General features: G+C 46.2%; 1 protein-coding gene across 6 annotated transcripts in view; it reads left to right on the top strand.

Annotated features, from left to right (window-relative positions):
* The window catches only part of Msra (methionine sulfoxide reductase A), a 326,527-nt gene that overhangs the window by 149,502 nt on the left and 153,122 nt on the right, over positions 1–23,903 (top strand). For 5 of the 6 annotated variants that reach the window (XM_021734521.3, XM_005337228.5, XM_040292148.2 and 2 more), the window contains exon 3: positions 12,994–13,113. The exons of the other annotated variant lie outside the window; for it this stretch is intronic. In XM_021734521.3, the coding sequence (XP_021590196.1) occupies positions 12,994–13,113 (120 nt within the window). The remainder of the gene's footprint in view (positions 1–12,993; positions 13,114–23,903) is intronic. 6 annotated transcript variants of the gene reach the window in all.

Here is a 23,903-nt window from a genome sequence, read left to right as displayed (position 1 = left end):
TATTGATTCTTGGTTTTACTTCTTGTGCTTCAGGAGTCTTGTTAGTGAAGTTGGCTCCTGGGCTGACATGATGGAGCTCACGTTTTCTTTCTCCATTTATCCACTGATGGACACGTGGGCTGACTCCATATCTTGGCTATTGGGACTAGTACTGCAGGGAACATGGCAATACAGTATTTCTTGGATACACTATTTCATTTCCTTCAGATGTATATACACAGAAGAAAGACTGCTAGACCACATGGTAGTTCAGTTTTTAAGTTTTTGAGGGATCTCCGTACTGTTTTCATGATGGTGGCACTAATATACACTCTCACAGACAGTGGATACCAGTTTTCCTTTGTCGGCACCATCACCTGTATTTACTTTTTGTGCTTTTGATTATAGCCATTGTAACTAGGATGAGATGATATCTCACTGTGGTTTTGATTTCTGCTTCCCTAATGATTGGTGGTGTTGGGCACTTTAAAAAAAAATGTTGTGGATGGATATAATACCTTTATTTTATTTATTTATAAGTGGTGCTGAGGATCGGACCCAGCGCCTCACATGTGCTAGGCAAGTGCTTTGCCATTGTGCCACAACTCCAGCCCTGATGTTGGGCACTTTTTTATGTACTTGTTGGTCATTGTATGTCATCTTTTGAAAATGTTAATTCAGATCCTGTGCCATTTTAACATCAGATTATTATTACTATTACTATCACTATTTTTATTGCTGTGAAGTGGAGTTCTCTATTTCTTCTGAATATTAATCCTTTATCAGATATGAATACTTTGCAAACGTTTTATCCAGTTCTGCAAGTTGTCTTTTACTCCATTGATTGTTTCCTTTGCTGTGCAGAAGTGGTTTAATTTAATATAACTCAATTTATTTTTGCATTTTTTGCCTCTGTTTTTGAAGTTTTTTCCCCAAAACATCTTTGCTCATACCAATATCCCAAAGCATTTCCAGTATGTTTTCTTCTGGTCATAGTTTTGAGTCTTCATTTGTCTTTGATCCATTTTGAATTGATTTTTATATGGTGAGATCAGGGTCTGATTCTGTTCTTCGGTGTATGGGTTACAGAACTATTTATTGAAGACGACATTATTTCCCCACTATTCACTGTTGGCTCCTTGGTCAGGAGCCAGTTGTGTGTAATGCGTGAATTGATTTCTGGTCTCTGTTCTGCCCCTTGGTCTGTGCCACGCTGTGAGGCCACTGTGACTTTGGTGAGCTTGGGAGCTAGATATTGTGATGCCTCCAGCTTTGTTCTTCCCAGGGTCCTTTAAGGGCTGCAGACTGAGGTGAGTAAGTGACAAGCAGACCCCAAAGGGTGTCTAATGAGGAGCGCCTAATCCCTCACAGGAATGGAGACTTGTTGTGTCCAGCTCGGCGGAGGGCAGGTCCTGGAGTTCCCAGAGCCGTCCTCACAGGGCCAGAGGACCAGTGGGTTGTTGTGAGGAAGAGGGGCCGACTCAGTCCAGTTTCCTCCTTTGTGACCTCAAGGAGGGGAGCAGAGTGAAGGGGGAACCCACCAGGGCTTGGGCTCAACGTCGGAAGAACTTTCCAGCTGTCCTTTGTAGCTGATCCTGGAGGAGGCCTGGGCTCCTTCTGCAGGTGCAGGGTAATGACTGACAGCCGCCTGCCGGGGTGTGACAGGAACTTTGAGCTCCATGGGCACCTAAGTGAGCTGAGAGGGAAGGGCCCGGCTGATCTTGGAGTTGTTTCTTGAACCTGCTGGTGAAGGGGACCTCGTGCTCTTGAGAGAACCTTCCCGGGGGACGGCTGAGCTCCTGCAGTGTGTGTAAAGACCCTGGAACTGGATTAATCAGTGCAAAGTCACAGTGGCACGTGCCCGTGCATACATGGGCACGTTTTAAATTAGGGAAAGACCAAAGGAATGCTTAATCAAATTAAAGCAGCACTAGGCACTGATGTGGACACAGAGTAATTAGTTGTCATCAAATATTGAGAATATCAATCAGACCCTAATTGCTAAATGATTTCTCATATTAGCAGGAAGTGTTTTTAAATTCTGTAGTTTTCAAGCAAGACTAGTGGGAGGAAGGCGGCTGGGGGCGCTGGACCTGATATGGGCTTGTTTCAAGCAGAGCTGGCGGGAAGCTGGGTGCAGACTTCCCATTTTGACCACATGTTCATTTCCTGCATTTTAGAGCCGAGATCCAGCGGTGAACCCTGCCCCTGGTGGACGTGGACAGGCAGAGACTTGCCTGGGCCACACTCGGCTCTGTGGCTGTCTGTCTCAGGGCCTGCCGCCCCCTGCTCTCAGCCTTGCGAGTTCCCCTTGGGTGTACCCAGGCCATTGCTCTCTGTCCAGCCCCCGCCCATGAAAGGCCTCGCTGTCCAGCTGTGGCTGAATCTGAGTGCTGTCTGTCACCCTGGGCAGGGCTCTCATCTTGTGTCATCCTGTCCTGTAAAAAGGACAGGGCTCTGGGGAAGGAGCACCCTGGACACGTGCCGTGCGTGGAGCAGGGCATCAGTGCTGGCCCTCTACGTGGGCTTCAGTTACAGCTGGTGAAGGCCATGCTCTTTCTGAGGGCCACACAGGCTGGGTTCTGGTCCCCGAGTCCCCGGGTCTCTGCAGGGAGCCAGGGAGGCTGTTCCTCAGTCCCCACAGACGCAGGCGCGGTGTGGGAACCCCAGCTTGCAGCCAGGCCTGCTGGGGTGACTCGGGGTGCCTTGGTTCTGTTCCTTGGGCAAGAGACCTAACCTCTTCCAATCTCCATTTTCCTTTCCTGGAAGTGGGGTGATGAGGTCGTCCTTGTAGAGTTAAGGGGGCCCGTGCCCACAGAGATGCAGTGCGACAGGCGCTCCCAGAGAGCCTCCTCTATCCCTTCCCCTTCCCCTCCTCCCTGCCAAATGAGGAGAAGGATTCGAGGTTATTTATGGTTTGTAGGAAAAAATTTATTTGCTCACTTTGACAATTACAGAGTCACAATTGAAGTTGAGAATGAAAAAGGACTTCAGTTCCCAGGGCTGCACAGAGCGTCGGATGGTCACTTGGTAGTCAAACTGAATGTTGGCAATAATTTCATTTCACTCATTTTCCAGAGGCAAATTGAAACTTCAGACATCCCTGCGTGTCACCCAGTGACACGCAACTCTAGTGCCCTGGCTGACACCAGCATTCTTTGCAGGTTTGGGGCGACAGACACCTGACGTTGGGCAGAGGCAGTGAGAAGGCAGACACCTAAGGAAAGCATCTGGGTTCAGAAGTAGCCCAGAGGCGGAGCACATGGGAACACGGGAACAGCGGAAACCAGCACTTATGACTACCTGCTGTGTGCTTGACACTTTGCTGGTATTCTCCCTGTGAGCATGTGTCTCTAGCTCAGGCAGAGGAAATAGGTTTAGGGCACATGGGTCTCTCCTGAGGTCGCCAGGGCGGGTGCGCTTCAGCCCCAGGGCTGACTGCAGTGCTGCTGGCTTGGTACTTCTGAATCCACATCAGGACACCCCAGGAACTCAGAAGAGGAAAGGACACGCAGAATGAGAGCTGTTTTTAATTCTGTATTCAGAACAACATTTTCCCCACATGGTCCTTGGGTCTGCATGTGCAAAGCCTTCAGGGAGGGGCTGAGCTCTCCACACAACCCTGTTGTGGTTTCCAGGCGTCCCTCCACTGTGGACTCCATCTTAAGGATAAAGATGGTTTGTTAAGCCAGGCGTGTGAGGTGTGTCTGTAAACCCAGCAACGTGGGGGCTGAGGCAGGAGGATCACAAGTTCAAGGCAGCCTCAGCAACTAAATGAAGCTCTAAGCAACTTGGTGAGACTCTGACTCAAAACAAAAAAAATAAATATGGCTGGGGACGTGGCTCAGTGGTAAAGTGCCTCTAGGTTCAATACCCCTCCCCCCAAGAAAGGTCTGTTAAATTTTCACAGATTTCCGGTTCAACAGAACTCTTTACCCCAAGTCGTAGACCTAAAAGGACCATGTCAGGTGGCAGAGGGACAGAGGGGCTTCCAAGGAATCCCATAATCACTCATAGGAATGATTGCATAAACACCCGAGTGAAGAGGCCTTGGACATGCTTTGGGGTTCAAGAAGAGAGACTGTGTATCAGCTTGGGTTCTGGAAACACTAAGGGAGGAACATGAGATCTGGTACTGTTCTGTGCCGGGGGAGGCAGGATTTCCATAGGTGAAGGTGGAGGGTGCACAGTGTGGATCCTTGTGATGAGCTGGAGGGTGGTCATGGCAAAGGGATCCAGTGTGGCCAAGGAGGGGCTGTGGGTCTTAGAACTTCAGTTTTGATGGTTAGAAAAGTGACCCCAGCTGATTAGAGACCATTTGGCAGATACATAAAAATGCACAGAACAACTGGAGGTAACTATTATAGCAACATTGTATTTATTTGATTTCCCTCTAAGCTGTCAATCTCAAACCATATAAACTTTTTTTTTTTTTTTTTTTTTTTGGTACTGGAGATTGAACCCAGGAACACTTAACCACAGAGCCACATCACTATTCCCCCACTTTTTAAATTGGACAGGGTCTCACTAAGTTGTTGTTTAGGGTCTCCCTAAGTTGCTGAGGCTGGCTTTGAACTCTTGATCATTCTGCCTCAGCCTCCTGAGCCACTGGGATTATAAGTGTGTGCCACTGTGCCCTGCCATATAAACTTTTTAAATAACTTCCTTTGAGTATAACAGATGATACATTCTTGTAGAAATTTGGAAAATACTGAAGAATATAAAGAAGACAATGAAAACCTTTGGTTTATTTCCCTTGGATCCATTTTTCAATATATATACATTAAACATGAAAAAGTTCTTTATACATTTTTTATTCTGCTTTCTTTTTCTTTTTCTTTCTTTGGGGGTACTGGGGATTGAACTCAGGGATGCTCAACCACTGAGCCACATCCCCAGCCATGTTTTCTATTTTATTTAGAGTCAAGGTCTCACTGAATTGCTTAGGGCCTTGCTAAGTTGCTGAAGCTGGCTTTGAACTCACGGTCCTCCTGCCTCAGCCTCCTGAGCTGCTGGGATTACAGGTGTGTGCCACTGTGCCCGGCATGCTTTTTCCTTCTTAATGTCATCTTTTAAACACTTTTACACGTAATTAAATAATGTTAGAAAAATGAATATGTAATAGTCTACTCCAGATTGTGGGTAGAGCATCATCTATTAAATACTTTTAAGTACTTTCTCTAATACTGAAGTTTTGGGCTGTTTCAGATTTACTACTATTATGAATAATGCTATTAGAAACATTCCTAAAAATTGGTATTTGTAGAATATTTTCTTGCAACCTCTTTTTAGAAGTAGAATCATCAGATCAAAATGTATTATTTTCAAAATTCTTGCATACTACCTATCCGTGGTCCTAAGGAAGAGAGAGTGACACCCCGAGCGTGTGGGTAGCGAAGGTGGACAGAAGATGGTGGAGGCCATTGGCAATGGAACTGAGCTGAGCAGGGAAGGCTGGTGGGCTGCGTGGTCAGCGTCCAGCTGGTGAAAGGAGCAGAGAGAATGAGGCAAGGAAGCAGCTGAGGTTGGGACAAACGAGAGAAGACGGGGGGGGGGGGGGGGGGGGGGGGGGACTCGGCTTTCCTCTGAGGTGGTGCCAGTGAAACCACAGAGACCTCAGGGGATGCCTCCGGCTGTCCATCTGGCTCGAGCCGTCCTGAAATATGGCGCCAGGGAGGCTTCCTGGTGCGGGTCCCGCAGACACTCAGAGCCCGCTCTTCCAGAAGCTGTTAGGTGGGTGGTGGAGGCCACGGGTCTCAATTTAAGAAACCATTTTCAACTACATGGAAAAATGTTGCTTCAAAAGTGGAGAAAAGTAGTGAAAGTGTGCTTTCCAGGACCATAAAAAGGCAAAGTGATTGTGCTCCTGGAACTGGCAGGAATTTTGAGGTTATGTGGGGGCGGGGGGATGCGACCTTAGACACAGAGCGGCTCGGTCGTTCCTGCTTCCTCTCTGTGTTTCTAGCATCCGAGTGGCAGCTGTAGCCCTCTAAAATGCAACTTGGGAGTCTGTGAAGACTCCTCTTAGGCTCCACTTGGGTCTTCTGGGGTCCACCTCTCTCCTGCAGCTGCTGTTTTAGCAAGGAACCCTGGAAGCTCCCCATCACCGTGAGCTTGACTGTGCCCCTTGAGCAGCCTGAACCTGGGGAAAGAGCGGGGAGAGGCAGCACTTGGATGGTGTCGCAGGAGCATGTGGTGGCCGCACATGCTCCTGTGGGAGCCCAGCCTCCCTGTTGGTTTCCACTCTGACAACACAGACTGCTCTTCCCGCCCCATCTGCCGTCTGAGGGTTGTTCTGTGCAGGTCCCGGCAGGCAGAGCTGGAGAAAGGGGTCTGCCAGTTAGCAGAGCAAGGGGCGTGCTGGTAGAGAGCGGGCCCTGGCCAGTTTGCGTAGTAGGCCCATGAGGACATGGCAGATACCGAGGGCCGCATTCTCGGGGCCACAGCGGCAGACATGGGCCTCTGATGTTTTCAGAAAATAGCATTTTAGCAATCACAATCGCAGATTTTTACTAGTTAGGTCAAAAATGCACTGTTAATGTGTTTTGGGAAGAAGATTTCTGAAATTTTGATGTCTTTTAAAAGTTCTTTCCAAGGAATTCATGTGAGCATCACGAATCTTGAAAGAAAATAAAGTAAGTCCCAGAAATATGAAAAATCCCACATACAAATATTTATGAGAAATGACAAAAACTAAGGGTAATTCTAAAGGGACAAACAACACCCTCCCCCAGAGAGGAACTTCTGGAGCATTCTTATAAAGAATGTTTAATGATAGTGCCAGAGACGTGAATCTGATAGTCTTCCAGTTGTAATTTTATCTGCTCTTTAAATCTTTTAGGTGTTTAAGTTATACATTATTAAATGTCTTTACCCCCTTCAATTTAAAACTTTATTCCTATAGAATTGGGTGTCTTTCAGGGGTTCTTAGGTGCTAGTAGTGGCGAGTCTATTGCATCTGTGACTTCCAAAGGCCAGCATCACCTTTGGATAAAGTATTCTCTAAAGTGCAAGTTAGATCCATTGTGTAAGAGACCCTCTGGTGCTCCACTTCAGGGCTTCTGGGTCCAGCAGTCTCTTGTTGCAACTGCTGCTTTAGCAGGAACCTGGACACTGTGATGAGTGTCATGTAGGTGCCCTTGAAGTGCTTCTGGCCTCCTGCCTCTGCCCAGGCTGACACACCCATGTGTGTGCAGCTCCTTAAAATGAACCTGCAAGTCCCATTCCAGTGCCTGTAGGTGACCTAATAGTAAGAGGGAAACCAACCATGTCAGTAAGGGAAATGTGTCTTTACTAGTGAAATTAACTTTAGGGGACAAACTAAAAAGCATTTTAAAATCTGTATGTTTAGGATATTCAAGAAGATAAATGAAGAAACTACAATAGAAAATTGGCAAACTAAATAAAAATGATAAAATTTGAAATTAAGTAACTATTGAAACAATTCTATATGTGGGTTTTTAGATTAAACCCAGTTGATGAGGGGCTTGGTGAATATTTCTAGTGAATGGTTCTGGGACAACTGAAATAGGGAAGCAAGTAACCTCTCCCTCCTTCCCCCTCCTCCCTCCCTTCCTACTTTCCTTTTCTCAGCAGACAGAGACATGAAGGATAACTTGAGATTCATTGATTGGCATATTCAGGAATTCCAGGGAAACAGAATGGCAGGAATGATGGTGAAGCAATATTTGAGGGTACAATAGCTGGGAATTTTCTAGAATGGAAGGAAGACACAAATGATCATATTGAAAGTACATTTTAAGCCCTAAGCAAGGTAAATAAAAAGTAATAACACCTAGCCATATCAAAACTAAACTCCAGAATATTAAGAATAATGAAAAAAATTAAAACTATGAAGATAGATTGCCTACCAAGAAATGACATTTAGATTGACAGCAGACATGTCTTCCGTCAACATGGGAGGGCAATAGACTAGCACCTGTAAAGTACTGATGAAATCTTGAAATTTATACCCAGCTAAACTCAACGGATAGGACAAAGGATAAACATTTTCAGACATAAATAGATTTAAGCAATTTGTCAACTTGTTTGCACTTACTAAAAGGACCACCCTGAATACCTTATTGAAAATTGATCCTTCCCATCATTCCTGATCTGACTCTGCTCTCCTTATTTTTTATAGCTCTCTTTAACCTCTTCATTACTACATCATCTACATATTTGTTATTTTTAGTATTTCTTTTCTCTGCCCCACCAGAGTGTATGCCCTACAAGAGGGTAGGATCTTGTCTGTTTTGTTCTCTGTTTTGTTCACTCATGCGTACCAAGTTTCTAGAACACCTTCTGGTACACAGCAGGCACTGCACTGTAATAGTTGTTGAATGAATGAAAAGCAGTAAAGTACCAGTGTAGGAACAGACAAATGAGCGGGGCATAACAGAGGTCCTAGGAACAGGACCACTCAGTGATGTACGATAGAGGTGACATTGGAGAGAAGTGCAGCAGGAATGGAATATTTAATAACTACCACTTTGGGGAATATTTGGTAATCCATATAAAAGAGTAAATTGAGCCTGGCATGGTGGCACATGCCTGAAATCCCAGCAACTTGGGAGGCTGAAGCAGGAGTATCGTGAGGTTAAAGCCAGTTCAGCAACAGCGTGGCACTAAGCAACTCAGTGAGACCCTGTCTCTAAATAAAATACAAAATAGGGCTGAGAATGTGGCTCAGTGGTCAAGTGCTCCTGAGTTCAATTCCGGGTACCAAAAAAAAAAAAAAAAGAATAAATTGAATCCCAACCTCATACCCTATACAGAATTACTTCCAGATAGATTGGCAGCCTAAAATGAAGAACAAAACTTTAAAGCTTCTGAAAATACAGGATATTGTCTTTATAATCTTTATGTATATAAGGAGTTATTATGCAAGATACAAAAAACACCTGTGAAAAAGGAAAAGATAGAAATTTAACCACATTAAAATTGAAAACTTCTGTGTGAAAGAAGGCATCATAGCCAAAGATAAAAGGCAAATTAGATGCAATATCTGAAAATAAATAATGGGCAAAAATAGTATTCAGAACATATTGAAATTATAACAAATATGAAAAACATAGAAAAATGAACAAAGACAATTTACGAAAGATCAAATGTAAACAACCAATATACAACATGTAAAGATCCTTGACCTTAATTAGCCACGTTTATATTAAAGTCACAATGAGATGCCACTTAAAACCCACCAACTGGCAAATTGTATATAACTTATAACACCAAATCCTTGCAAATCTATGGCAAAACAGGAATCTCCTTTACAGTCTGGGTCAGTGACACCCGGCAAGCTCTTTCCACCCAGAGTGCCTGGACGAGAACTGTAGCAGATGACTGTGGTGGGCTCTTGCTGTGTGCCCTAGTGAAAGTGCACTCTTTGGGGGTCAGGTCCTCTAACCCCACAGAGCCAAGAGTTGTGGGGACAGGAAGAATAAAGCCCCTGGTGCGTCACCAAAAATGGTAAAAGGAACTAATCTTGTTTCCACCCCTTGCTTTCAGAACACGTGCGCTGTCTTCTGGGTGGCGTGGCATGCCAGTGTCTCTGGGGTCTTTCGGGGAGGGCCTATCCTGTGTCCTGAAGGACGGCACACACCCTCAGGTGCCATCTCTGAGCTGGTCTACCCCCGTGACTTGGTGCTTTTTCCAGACAACAGCTTCTGGGCAGTGCACTGTATAGTGAACAGATGGAACTGTGTCACGAACCACAGATGTGTCCCCTGTGCTATGAAGTCTGTCACCTGCTCTCACCTGATAGTATGTTGTTGAGGCCCTGAAGGCAGAAGAGGCAGACCCATTCCAGGAGTACCGTCTCTTACAGGAACATACGTGAGTTCTCTCACCCCTTGGCCCCTCGTGGTGGATCGATCCCCTTAAGAAATGGTGCTATGTAAGGTGCCTGGTGACCATCTCTGTTGCTAATAGTGCTTTCAGAAATGTGTTTCATGTGTTTTTTTCTGTATTTGTGCTTTATTTTCTAAAAATAGGTTAAAATATGAGTATTTAAAATAATATAGTGAGTACCGTATTTTATTTGATGATAAAACTCCTTTTGATTATTGAAAGTTACAAGGAATTCTTCCACAAATAAGCTTGTTTTCTTTGTTTAAACACACATACTCTCACACTCAAAACCCCAAAATTGAATGCTCTGCCATACTGCAAGCCACGAGATAAGACATTGCTTCCAGGAGGAGTTGTTGTTCAGACAACCCCTGTCCTAAGTCAGTGCCTCTCCAGATACATGTCCATTGATCTCACACCAGTTCTGTCAGCCACAGGTGGCACTTTGGAGGCCTTGGCCCAGTGGGAGTCTGGTTGTCCTCCCTGCAACACGGCCATTTCTTGATCCCTACTAAACATTATAAGAGAATGAACTGCTTTTTTACTTATAACTAATGTTTTGTTTGGTTCAGTCAAGAATATTTTAAGTTTTGACAAAACCCCCAGTGGAGCCTGAAACTGCAGATAGCAGTGAACATTATATATACAGTGCTTTCTGGCTTCTTGTTGGCGTATCTGAATTGCTGGCATTCCTAGCCTTGTACTTTGGTGCTATTATTAAGGAGAAAGGGTTTCTTTTTTAATATTTATTTTTTAGTTGTAGTTGGACACATTACCTTTATTTTATTTATTTATATGTGGTGCGGAGGATCGAACCCAGGACTTCGCACATGCTAGGCAAACACTCTACCGCTGAGCTACAACCTCAGCCTAAGAATAGGGTTTCTTGAATATAAGTGCCGTGATACCACGACAGACAATCAGATAACTGATATGGTTAATGAGTGACTAACAGGCAGGTAGTGCACGCCACGTGGATACTCTGAACCAAGGGATGATTCATGTGTCAGGTGGGAAAGAGGGGGACAGTGACATTTCATCACACTATTCAAAATGGCCAGCAATTTAATTATTTATTTCTGGAGTTTTTCATTCAATATTTCAGACCATGATTGTCTAAGGAGATTGAAATCTCAGAAAACAAAACTTAAGATAAGGTGTGCGTGTGTGTGTGTGTGTGTGTGTGTGTGTGTGTGTATGTGTTGTGGGGGTGGACTATGGTACCATGAAGAGAGATGGCCTGAGCCATCAGGAGGCACCTGGGGGAATTGGAGACCAAGATCTGGTCGGCTGGCTACTGAAGCCTGTCACGTCCCTTGTATGTAGAATGTTAGAGATGTGACACTCTTTGGTTTTGTTGTTATGAGTCATTGTGCAATGGAAATCTTTTATTCACTGAACCCCATGGACTCTTGAACGTCAGGCGGGGTGCCTCCAGTGTGGCGCCTGCACGGCTCCTGCGTGGCTTTGAGGCTGCTGATGTCCAGTAGTGTGGAGCTCACTGTTTTCCTGTGCTCCAGAGGTTCCGTAGCACCATTCCTTCGTTCCAGGGAACAGCAAAGTAAAATTTGTGCTGAATCCTTTTGCCAGAGACAGGGGATACTCAATTTTAATACACACTCAGAAAACATTTATTTATAATCACTAGTAACAAATAATTCACTTGTAAACAGGAAAAATGCTGTAGTAGTTTGTAACTCAAGTAATGTATATGCTTCTATTATTTCTTTGAATTTTTTAAAAAAATATATACCTTTCATTTTTAAAGTGATAGAACTCTATCACAGAAAAACTTTAAAAATGAAAAAGTATTTCTCCATTCTCACCACTGTAATATTCTCATGGTTATAACTTCAGTACAATTCCTTCCAGTCTATTTTGGTGTGAATATTTTTATAGTTATAATAAAAACATGCATATAATTGTGTTTTTCCTTTTTAATTTAGCCTTAGATAATTATGGTATAATCACATGCATATTTCCATGTTGCAACATTATCACAACAGTAATTTTTTACTGCATTGAATTTAATTATTTGGCTCTATCATATTTTAAAACTATTAACCTATTTTTGGGTGGTAGATTTCCCCTCACATTTTAGCAAGTAGAATATTTTTGTATAATGTATAACTTCATGAACATCATATTATGGCTATTTATTGTTGCTTTGAATTTTAAAAATAGAATATTAAATGAGTGTCAAGATTGTCAGCAAACTAAATTTTCTTACAGCTCTGTCATTAAGTCTATCAAATCTGGCGATTGTGGAGTAGGAGGCATATATTAACTTACCAACTGTTGTTCATCTTAGTTACATGTGACTTAAAAAACCTGAGTAGAGTGTGAGTGAGGCCTCTGTCTTGCTACCTCTAGAGATGGGCGTGTTACAGCAGTTGTACTGGGCAGTCCAGAAGCTTAGGGTGGAAGTGGGAGTCCCTGTGTGTGACCCAAGGACATGATGCAGTAGCTGTGCTTGTGCTCCTGGGGCTGGGCCTGGTTCCACCAGGTGTTTGAGGAAGCTGTACCTGTTGGGAGGACATGATGCTCCCTGTTGAATGGAGTAGACTTTTGTGAGTGAGTTTGTGGCTGTTCCTTCCCTTCCTTCCCCTGTCCCCCTCCATTTATTATATTCAGTAATAGAATTCAAAAGAATGGATATGTGGGTAATAAGTAATCTATCACATGCAAATTTACAGTGACTTTAAAAATTTTAAAAAACTGAGCACGTATGCAAAACGGTCCATTGGAAATATTGCATCAATCTATGTTGATTTTGTAAGTTTCTCCATTAAAATCAGCAATGTAGTGCTACACTTGTTTGTTAAAATATTTGAAAAATATGACCAGAAAGCTGTTCATTAAATGAATTTCTATTAATTTATGAATTGAGTATGGAAATATTCATAAAATAGTTATCCTTTTACTGTGTCATTGGGAAGGGTATAGATGACCTGATTCCATTAAAATCTAAGGCTTTGTGAGTTTTTGTACAGTGAAAACAGAGACATCTTTACAAACAACTTTAAATGAAATTATTTTAAAGGTTAAGACCCCTCCCTCTTTACAAGACAAAGTCAAGCTCTGTGTCCTGGCCCATAGGCACTGCAGTGCACTGGGCACTCGCCTTAGAAGAGGATTAACCTGTACCTTCTGTTTTTTTAGGAATGGGCTGTTTCTGGGGGGCCGAAAGGAAGTTCTGGATCCTGAAGGGAGTGTATTCGACTCAAGTGGGCTTCGCAGGAGGCTACACTCCCAACCCCACTTACAAGGAAGTCTGCTCAGGTAGGAGGACTGTGCTGTATGTTACCAGGAGGGATAGGCCTGTCCCTGCTGGTGCACGAGAGCCTCTTCAGCATGGAAATAGCAGTTACATTTAATATTTCCTTGGGCTTCCCTTTACCATCCCTGTGAATATACTTGTTTGCTTCTTTTACATTTTTAGAAGATAACAAACTTCCTCTGGGAGGAATCATTTAGCCTTTGCTGTTGGTCAACCACCCAGAGCCCAGTAGCTTCCAGCTTGCTGTGCCCTCTAGGCTGGGAGCACCAGGCTCTTTCTCCCAGGCTGCAGTCCACTGTGGGCTGCTGGGACTGGCCGCTCTTGGCCGCGTCTGGCAGTCGGTGCTATTGGCTGCATAATGGGGACGGGGGTGTGGCACGCTGGACAGGACTAATCCACACAGTGGTGGATGCAAGGACCCAGGAACAGCAGGAGGGCAGGAGCCCCGTTCTCTGACTCTGGCACACTTGCTGTTGTCCCACTGGCCAAAGCAAGTCCCATGGTCTAGCCCAGGGTCAGTGTGAGACGAGACCAGCCCAGGCAGCGTTCAGGGACACAGGGGGGTGAGGAGATCACTGCAACGACCCCCCTCGTGGCTCAAATGGCTCATGTGAAAGGCATGTTTTCTGGAGGGAAAAATCGTGAAAAGCCACACTATCACGCAGGGATCCGCAAACCGCAGCCCGCAGCCCCGCAGCCCATGCCCGCTCCCTGTGTGATTATGTAAATAAGGTTTTGTTGAAACACAGCAGTGCCCAATTTTAAAAACATGTTATCTGTGAACACTTTCCTGCCACAATAGCAGGGTTGTGTGGTGACCACAGACACTGTATGGGCTGAAGAGCCTGAGATGTTTACTCTCCGGCCCTTTACAGGAGAGGGGGGAAAAAAAGAAAAGAAAAATGCAAAAAAAAAAAAAAAAAGAAAGAGGCAAATGCCCCCTTTGGAACATTCTAGTTCAGTGCCAGCTTACCTCTCTGGATTTGTTTCTGGCCTTTATGAATTCCCTTTTATTTCTTGCCAGCTCAGGTAGTATGAAGGCTCATTTTTTAACAGAATATTTTGTATCCTATCCCAACTGGGAAGGTCAACTAGGTCTGCCATCTGACACATTGACACAAATGGGATTTTAAGAGTTCACAAGCAGCTTTATCTTTTAAAGTAAGCACTGGTTTCAAAATTAAACCAATGCTTACGCAGAGCTATAAATAGATTCAGATGAACTGGGGAGATTGCCCAGGTGTATCCTCTCAAGTCTTAGGAATGAAAATGAATAGATTCCTTCCTGTGGTTCCAGGCATGACTTATCATTCTACGATGAAACTGTGGCTTAGAAAACCCTAGAATGTCCATTGCTTGTGCTGTTATCCTCATCTTGCAAAATGATGATGATCAGCCAGAATACTGTGATTGATTGTTTGCTCAGACTCCCTCAGTTCACGTCTACCTTAATGACAACATGACAGGTACAGTGAGTTGAACTCCTACTATGTGCCAGGCACTTTTTATGTCTTTCATTTTTCCAGACAGTTCTCCCATAAGGCCTGTTGATTCCATCTTTTACAGAGGGAGTGTTGAGGCTCAGAGAGGATAGATTCCTCACCCAGGGTGCTCAGTGGCTGGAATTCCCACTTGGTTTGCTCTCAGCTCAAAGTTTACGCCATTGCCATGGTGTGAATCTCCTGTCTGCTGCTCCGCGCCAGCCCTTCTCCATTCATCTCCACACACTCCCTGTACCAAGACACAACCCCTCTTTCAGGTCTATCCCTCTTCTGCAGTTTTAGATATATTAATGTGTGTTTGAATGATCACTGTAGGAAAATACCAAAGAATTTTTTTGACCTTCTGATGTTTAGAAAGGAAATAACCAAACTCTTTAAGATGCAGCTCATGCAAACAGCTGGCTTTAGAGGTCTGTGGCGATGGGTGGAGACGGGAACTGTGGAGGCTAGTAAAGTGTGATGCCAACACTCCTGCTAAGTTAGCGGTGGCTTCAGGAAGTGTGGTTGCCATGGAAACTTGCTCCTGATTGGAAAGAGGTACTTACTGGGTCTAACCCAGACATGGAAGGAGAGATGGTTTCTTTCCCCTGAATTTGTTGTTGTTGTCCTGATCATAAAAGGGGTAACAAGAGGCTATGATAGAGCGGTTCCTCTGGCTCAGGATGGTAGAGGCTTCAAATCCCTGGGAATATCAGGGAAGGAGAAATAAAGTCCCCAGCTAGAGGAATTATGGTAACCATCTAATTGCAGATTTCTGACTGAGGAGAGGAGTGCAGGAAACAAAAGTCAGGTGGCCTGTCAGGCCTTCCCCACCTCTGCCCCCTCATGCGCAAAGCCTTGCCCAACGTGTTGGGGAAACCAGACTCTGCTAAGGGTGTAATAATTGCTGAGGTTCAGTGTGGGAGAAACTCTAGTCTGTCCCAGTACTTGCATCCATTTCAAAATTGCTTACTGTTGGGTTGGTCAAACTTTGATCACAACCTGTGAATATTTTGTAAAGATTTTTGTTTTTGATTTTTACTTTTTCAAGAAAAGAACTGTAAGGAGAAGAACTATTGTATGCAAATTCCTTCTATTTTGTGGCAGCACATTGGAGCCAAAGGTACCACTTGGTTTCTTGGGTCAGGAACCAGATTATGGAAGGGGGCTGTCAAAACCCCTCCCTGATCTCTCAGGGGATGAGATGTCAGAGCCTCCACGGGACTGTGGGCGTGCAGATCGGCGGCCCTGAGCCCAGGAGCCAGGGCTCCAATTGGCCAGGCACCCTGCTCATGGGTGTGCACAGCCCGGCGGGCCTGGGTGAATGCATCTGCGAGCAGAAGCATGAGGTCAGCTAGCACGCCCTCACCTCCAGTGGTGTCTCCCTGTGAAGACTGAGGGGCCTGAGACCGTGAAACCCAAGATAGAGTCTCCATCAGGCACCTGGAAAAGATGTACAACTTCTAGGAACAGATGAGAGGGGGGTGGCCCCAGCAGTGACACATGGTGAAGTTGACTGTTGTTTTAATTAGCTATTTTGCTGCTGTGACTAAAAGACCCACCAGAACAATTATAGAGAAGGAAAGTTTATTTGAGGGCTCATGTTTCAGAGGTCTTAGTCCATGGAAGGCTGGCTCCATTCCTCAGGGCTCAAGGTGAGAAAGAACATCCTGGCAGAGGAGTGTGGCAGAGGGAAACAGCTCCCATGCTGATCAGAAAGCAGAGAGACTCCACTAGCCAGCTTCAGATATATATACCCCATGGCCCCACCCCAGTTCCCACCTCCTCCAGCCATGCCCTACCACTTCAGTTACCACTCAGGTAATTCCATCAGGGATTAATTCGCTGATTGGGTTAAGACTCTCATTTCTCCTCTGAACCATTTTGCATTGGCTCACATGCAAGCTTTTGGGGGACACCACATCTAAACCATGACAACTGTCATCTAAGCAAGATGCCTGTTGCATGTCGGGCACCTCCATCCACACATGTGCCTGGAGCCCGACGTGGGTGGAAGATATAAGGAGCTAACATTTCCTTGTGTTCACAGTAATGTTGCCCATTGGGAAAGATGCTGCCCTGAACCAGAGTGGAGAGCTCCCCTGCTATGTGGGTGGGGGGACTCAGGAGGAGGCTGGTCAGCCCAGGGGAGGGGACGGAGGCCCCAGTGGCACCCTCTGGGATACTCTGGGAAGACCCATACCACCTGACATCATGACACTTTGAAATTATATCACCAACCTCTTGTTCTGATCCACTCTGTAGAATCTTCATTTTTTGTCTTCTGGTGGTGATTGTATACAGCAAGAAAATGCAATGAGAACAGATCAGTCAGGCAGACTGTTCTAATTCTCTTTCCAAATTCAATAAAATGTCACTCTGAGATGTATATCTCAGTCTATTGTGAGTTTAGTCTGCATGGGTCATTCTCTTCAAATTGGATTAACCTTGGGTGGAATTGAATGATAAAAATGGAATTTGGGCCTTCAAAGCTGAGAGCCAAAAGCCAGACCTCCATGATTTTCCAAAGGCTGTGATTGCCTCCTTGCATTTCCCTGGAGATTCCCCATCTCTCTAGTTGTCGATAATTTCATTGGAACCTGACTTATTTATTTCCCTACTTACTTACAAACCTGTTTTAAAAATGGCCATTCTCATGTAACAAGTGTGTAAGCTTCGTAAGCTTCCGTTCCTTGTGTCTGTCAAATATGAGCCTGTAGGGCACAGGCTGAGAACTATTCCTCTCCAGGGTGTTTCAGGGCTGAGTTTGAAGCCTTCTGAAAGCTGCCCTGCTGCCCTAAATCAGGCCCTGGCCTTGACTTGATGGAAGGTAGCCAGCAGACCTGCTTTCCATGGGGCTTGTGACCTGTCTCTAGGAGACAGGCTGAGAGGTCCCAAGTCTTAGTGGCCACTGTTCTTCCCTAGAATGACTTGCAAGGATTAACGCATTCGCTTGTATTCCTATGAATAAGGTCTCTCCCTGGCACTCAGGAGTTCAGAACCTGGAGTGCACAGCGCGAGAGCTTCACAGAGGTATTCCAAGAGAGAGAGAGAGAGAGAGAGAGAGAGAGAGAGAGAGAGAGAGAATTTTCTAATATTCATTTTTTAGTTTTCAGTGAACACATCTTTATTTTTTATGTGGTGCTGAGGATCGAACCCAGCGCCCCGCGCATGCCAGGCGAGCCGGCTACAGCTTGAGCCACTTCCCCAGCCCCAACACAGAGGTATTCTTAAGTGAATGGCGCTGCCTCATGGGACTGCGCCCGCGCAAGATGCCGTGTTATGAACTGATGTTGAGAGCACCGGTTCCTCCATCCAGGCCTCTTTCTCCAGAGTCAGACAGAAGCTTGGTTTTCCATGTTTGCTTTAAGGAGTCGCGCTGGCCCTGGTTTCCTCTCTCTCTCTCTCTCTCTCTCTCTCTCTCTCTCTCTCTCTCTGTCTCTCTCTCTCTCTCTCTCTCTCTCTCACACACACACACACACACACACACACACACACACGTGCTCACACACGAGCTCCCTCAAACGGTTGTTATGCAAACCAACTGATAACTGGCGTGCTTCACGGCACTGATTCTGGAAGTAATTGAGCTATTCAGACTCCTGAATACCCTGATAGAGAATTATTCTTACATTTTATAATAACAACTGTACAGATGAAAATATGAAAAGATATTCTGCGGTGGATAAGCATTCTGGGTTAATTTCAGTGCATTAGCCTAATATACAAATACCCCATTTCTGGCAAGAAAACCCAGGATGTTCATTCACTGGGTAATATCTTTTCGTACTTTGCTTACAGATGTTCAGAACAATTCCATGTTTATTAGTCTATTCATAAGCTTTTAGAAATCTGCACAGCCAAGTGGCACCGAAACCAGAAGCATGGAAGGGGCGGTGTGGCTTTTCCTCATGAGATTCACACATCCTCAAGATAATCTGAGGCCCAGACACTTGCTCTGTCCACAGGATTCTCTGGGGGATTGTCAGGCAAATTGTCCATAGAGGTCTGATCAGGTTCCTGCCTCTGGGGGGAGCAGAGCGTGGGAGTCCTTGGAGGCCTCCTGGGGTGTAGATGCCCAATTGTCTCCCTACTTCCTGAGCCTCACTTTCCTCTCTTGTAAAACAGAAGCAGTGCTATGAGGCCACTGGCTGGGGTTGGATTATTTGAAGGTGGGATTGTTTTCAATGGACAGTTACTCTACAGAATTAGAACATCTGCTTTCCACCACTCCAGCCCTTGGGCATGTTAAAGGTGAAAGTGATGGGTCGGGAGGTGTGTGGCAGGCAGGTGCATGCCGGGGGACCGCTTCCTTCTCCTCCTCCTCTGTGTTCTTGGTAGGTCATAGCCACCCCTTCCCCAAGTGCATGTTGTTCTCTCCTGGATGCTGAGAGCTCCAACTAGGCATCGAATAATAATTTCTCCATTAATATAAAGCAGCTCTGTGTGCCTTTTAGTCTGACTTAATTTCTGAAGTGTTTGGGTGGAAGTGCACGTCTGCGCAGCTCACACGAGACTAATGGTCCCATTCTTCTTCAAAGCAGGGCTGAGATCTGTTATTAGCAGATCTTATCGAGCCACGGAAAACTCTTTCTAAATTCCTTGCAGACTACTTTAAATCCCCTTTCAGTGCGTAGTCAGACTTATTGTGCTCATTTCAATGTCAGTCAAGGTAAATTACTAAGTTATTGACATATCCCTGAAAATGCAAGACTTGGTGTTCAGTTCTTGCTACAAGCAGTTTGATCACTTTTTGTTCCTCTTATGTTAGTCATAACATTGGGCCTGGAACTTATAGCAGGCAGAGTAAAGACGCTGATTTATCTCAATCCAAGCTCTGAGGTCGGGACCCTTGGCTCATAGTTGTGACCCCCAGGACCGAGTACAGCCCTGAGCACACATCGCTCTTCAGGGCACCGTAGTTGGCTGGGTGGACCCATCACCCAAAGAGGTGCAATACAGATAGTGGGGAACTGCTGTTGTTGTGCTCTCAGTCACCCCAACAAGCTTGGCGTCTTGACAAACTCACCCTCTGAAGGACTGACAGCAGGAGTCTTGGGGCACAGGTCGTGGGGAGGTCACATGTTCCAGGCCTGGAAAGGGCTTTCAATATCTGCTAGTCCAGCAGTTTTCAAACTGGGTGACCATGGAACCCTTGGGCTCCAGAAGGCTGCCACGGGGATCTGCACCCGCAGCGAGGTATTCCCTGCACGACCAGGATTTAGGCTGCACGGTGAGCCTGTCACAGCATCACAGGTTGGGATCTGATGAATGTGCCACACTTTAACGTTCACTGAGGCAACTTCCTTTGTCTGTGGAAGAGACTGTGCCTGACAGAAGTGATCTGAGAGAGAGACTGGAGAAGAGGTGGAGGGTTTTCTAATCTTCCACATGGCACGCGATGGCTGACTCCTAGAATCTTACCTCATCCCCCCTTGCCAGGGGAGGTTGGAGGTCAGGGACTCAGAGTGGAGGGGGCTTTGAGTTTGAAATATTAAGACACAAAGGGGTGGACATTTTGTCAATTAGTCCTTGCTCTTCATTTCTGTTAGGCTGGCCCAGCAGTCCCCGTCATTTGTGGGGGACACGTCCCAATTCCCAAGTGGATGTCTGAAACTGCAGGCTGCCCAGGCCCTGTAGACACAGTGCTTTTCCTGTAGTACTGCCCCGAGACTAAACTCCACTTCCCAGCTGGGCACAGCAAGCGATCCGCAGTGATGACTAGTAACACAGTAGAACCACTCTGACAGTGTGCTGCGGCAGCAGCTGTGTGAACGTGCTGTCTCTGAACAGCCTATGTCTGCCTCACCCTCTTCTCTCCGTGGGTACCGAAAGCTGAGAAGCGAAGCCATGGATACGAGGGATGTCCGCACTGGGGCCTCCTGGCAGACCCTTCTTGTGACCGTGGGTGCTCTCTGTACCGTCTGCTGCACCAGGGGCGGAGCCGCTGGGCCTGGGCGCGGAGGAAACCTTACAGGGAGAGGGATCCTGGCTTCCTGCCTTCACTGTCCCTCAAGGCTTCTGCAGACGGGTTTCCCACCCTTCCCACACTGATCGGTCCCCCAGCACAGCCTGCAAGCCTTTGGCTCAGTCTCACGCAAATCTTCAGTGTTCAGTACGTGAGAGAGATGGCCCCACACTAAGAAACCCACCCTCCCTCCTGTCGCTGGATTCAGAGCATGTCCGCGTCCCTCATCACCCGTCCCTCCCCATGGACCCTGCAGTCAGAGCCTCCATCCACAGCACCTGGACAGAACCAGGCGTTTGCCCTTACTCGTGTGGGCATGGAACTGCCATGCCAAGGCGGGTTCAGGGTCCCCAGAGTTGAGAAGACATGGGCCTGCCGGGCCTGCACACTCAGCAGAGATACTGGAGCTTTCCCTGGAGGTGTCAGTCCAGCAGCAGAAGTCAGGGAGGAGGGGGATTCCCACAGCGTCAGAGCACTGAGGCCAGCAAGCAGCAGCATGAGGCACCAGGCCACCGCTGTCCTCAGGGGACTCCAGGAAACTGAGGGCTGACCTTCTTCCTTAGGCCCCTCACCAGAGACTCCACTATGCCACCGTCTGTTCTTTCATCGTTTGAGGGAGAGGCACGAAACTGACTGTTTACAGATTCTCTGAAGACTGCTGCATGTGCCGTGCATTCTCCATGTGACCTTGATATTTTAATACCCTCTGGCTCGTTGGGCTGGTCACCCCCCTCTTTCCTTGAACAACTTGAATCTCTGCTGGCGAACAGGTGTGGCCGTCAAAGGTCAACAGACTGTCAGGCATTCAGTGGTTAAATATGTCACTGTTTCAGCAGATGTAATGGCAAAACTTGAATAGGCCTTTTAAATGGGAAATAAATAAAATGGAAAGAAACAAAAATCAAAGCATCCTTTGTGCACACCCAACATAAGACATAGGTTATTCTTTCATTGTCTCGGGATTATATTCTCAAAGATTTAGAAGGGAGATTAAGAGGAATTTGCTATGGCAAGCAGTTCTTAAAATGAAATTGCAAAAGCAATTGATGAATGTGCCTATGCTGATATTTTCAAATCACATATAATGGAGCCACACTGTAATAACAGAAAATAACCTCATGGGGAAGGGCGAGCTAATCCAGGAATTTCATGTGGTACGCTGGGTCTTAATGACTTCCTAATGACGAACACATTTTCAAGAATGAGATTTCTTTTTTTAAAAGTTACATTAAAAATAAATATCTGGGTCAGTGACTGCCCCATCTGCCAGGGAAAAGTCACAACCAGAGGAATCCATGCAAATGCCCTGTTGTGAGCCAAGCACCGGCCAGGAGCCGGCGGCTCTGAGGAGGTCACTGCGCTGCCACGGCTGCTCTCATTGGCCCGGAGTCACTTACCAGTGATGCCAGCCTCTGAGTAGTCAGCAAAGCTGCTGTTTTCTTTTAGCATAAACTAGAATTTCAAAAATGTTTTGGAACTATTTAGATAATCCCAATCCACAGAAATGTGGGATTTCTTTTTCCTTAGTTGGATAGTTTAGAGCACATCTAGTGAGTTTGGAATCTTCTTCTTTTTTTTTTTTTTTTAATTAAGCATTAGAATCTTATCTTAATATGAAAAGTCTGCACGGCAGTCTAATAAGAGGACATGGTTTCCCAGATGCTCTGATTGGAGGGGCCCGACTCCCACGCTGTCTTTTCTGTTGTGGCCCCAAAGGTGCCTCCTGAGAACCCACAGGAGCTCTCTCTGTAAAGCTCGGAGGCCAGGGTCACCTGCACTCTGGTGGAACGCAGTGGAATGGGGAGCCTCCACCCGCCCTCGGCACAGGGCCTGCTGGAAGCCGGCAGCTGCTCTCTGTGCCCCAGGAGCATCGGGGGCCGAGCAGAGAGAACACACTGGAAGGCACCGGCGGGGGCTTCTCATCTCTGTCTGCTCAGAGGCATGCCTGGGCACTTGAGGAGCCCTGGGGTACACATTTTCACACAAGTAACAGGTCTCACAGCAAGTGGTCCAGAGCACACTGTGTCCCACGCAGCTCTGGACCTCCAGTGTATTTATTTTAAAGCTGCGCCTCCCCTTCAGTCCTGGCGGTACAGGCCTGTTAGCCACCATGACACCAGTGTGGCTGTCAGCAGGCCAGCTGTGCTCTGGAAGGGCCGGTTGACAGAAAGCCATAGGTGCCTGAACTTGAGTATCTATGTGTACAAGAAAAAAAAGAATCTGTCATCTTGTTTAAGGCTTGTTTGGTTGCATTTGATAGTTTGGAAATGCTCCAGAGAAAATCATCTGTCCACTTTTGAGTCACATTATAAAGATGGCAGAGCCAAACACCAGAGGCTGAGGTCACAGGAGTGAGCATCAGGAGGCATCTGGGTTTTTTCATCATTATTTTAAATTAATAAACATTTATTTTTAGAGCATTTGTAGGTTCTCAGCAAAATGGAGCAGAGAGTGCAGAGAGTCCTGTGTCCCCCGCGCCTACACACCCACAAACACCCTGTTTCCCATACCCCTCCCCAGCGCTGCAGCACCACGGTGGGTAACGCCGCAGGGACCGCTGTTTCCATCAGGTCACTCTTGGTGCTGTGCGTGGCCTTGGACAAGTGTCTGGTGACACATCTCCACTGCTGTGGTATTCTGCAGAATAGCTCCACTGCCCTGAAAATCCTGTGCTCTGCCTGTTCCTTCCTTCTGTCCCCTCAGTCCTTGGCAGCAACTGAACTTGTCACTGTCTCCATGGTTTTGACTTTACAGAATGCCATTGAGTTGGAATCATGCAGCATGTCGCTTTTTCAGATGGGCTCCTGTAACTTAGCAATATGCACTTAAAGTTCCTCCATGTCTCTTCATGACTCCGTAGCTCAGTTCTTTGTAGTGATGAATTGTACCCTTTGTCTGCTTGGGCCACAGGTGTTTACTCACCACCTCCTGCAGGATATCTTGGGTGCTTCCAGGTTTGGGTAACTATGAATAAAGGTGCTGTAATCATAGGAAGCTGCTCTTGACCACACAGCAGGGAGGCGAATGCAGGAACTCTAGCTGAGGAGGCCAAATCCACCTTCCACCAAGGAGGTTTCCTTTAGGCCAATTGCAGGCAGGCCCTTGGAGATTCACCACCCAAACCACTTTCAATTTCTCGCTTGAACTTTTGCGGGGGGGGGGGGGGGGGGGGGTGTGCATCACATAGGAAACAAGAATTCAGATAGCACGTTTGTGTGCCTCTGGCCAGTGGTGATAAGTTCCCAGGGGCAGGTGTCTTTTCTCCCTTCACAGAGTAGGGGCATTCCGATGGGCAAGTGTCTATGCTGGGGGCAGCTGGGGGGCAGCTGGGGTTCTTTCACCA

Source organism: Ictidomys tridecemlineatus, chromosome 14 (assembly GCF_052094955.1).
Source record: "Ictidomys tridecemlineatus isolate mIctTri1 chromosome 14, mIctTri1.hap1, whole genome shotgun sequence".
Lineage (NCBI taxonomy): Eukaryota > Metazoa > Chordata > Mammalia > Rodentia > Sciuridae > Ictidomys > Ictidomys tridecemlineatus.
This window is presented reverse-complemented; position numbering and strand designations above follow the sequence as displayed.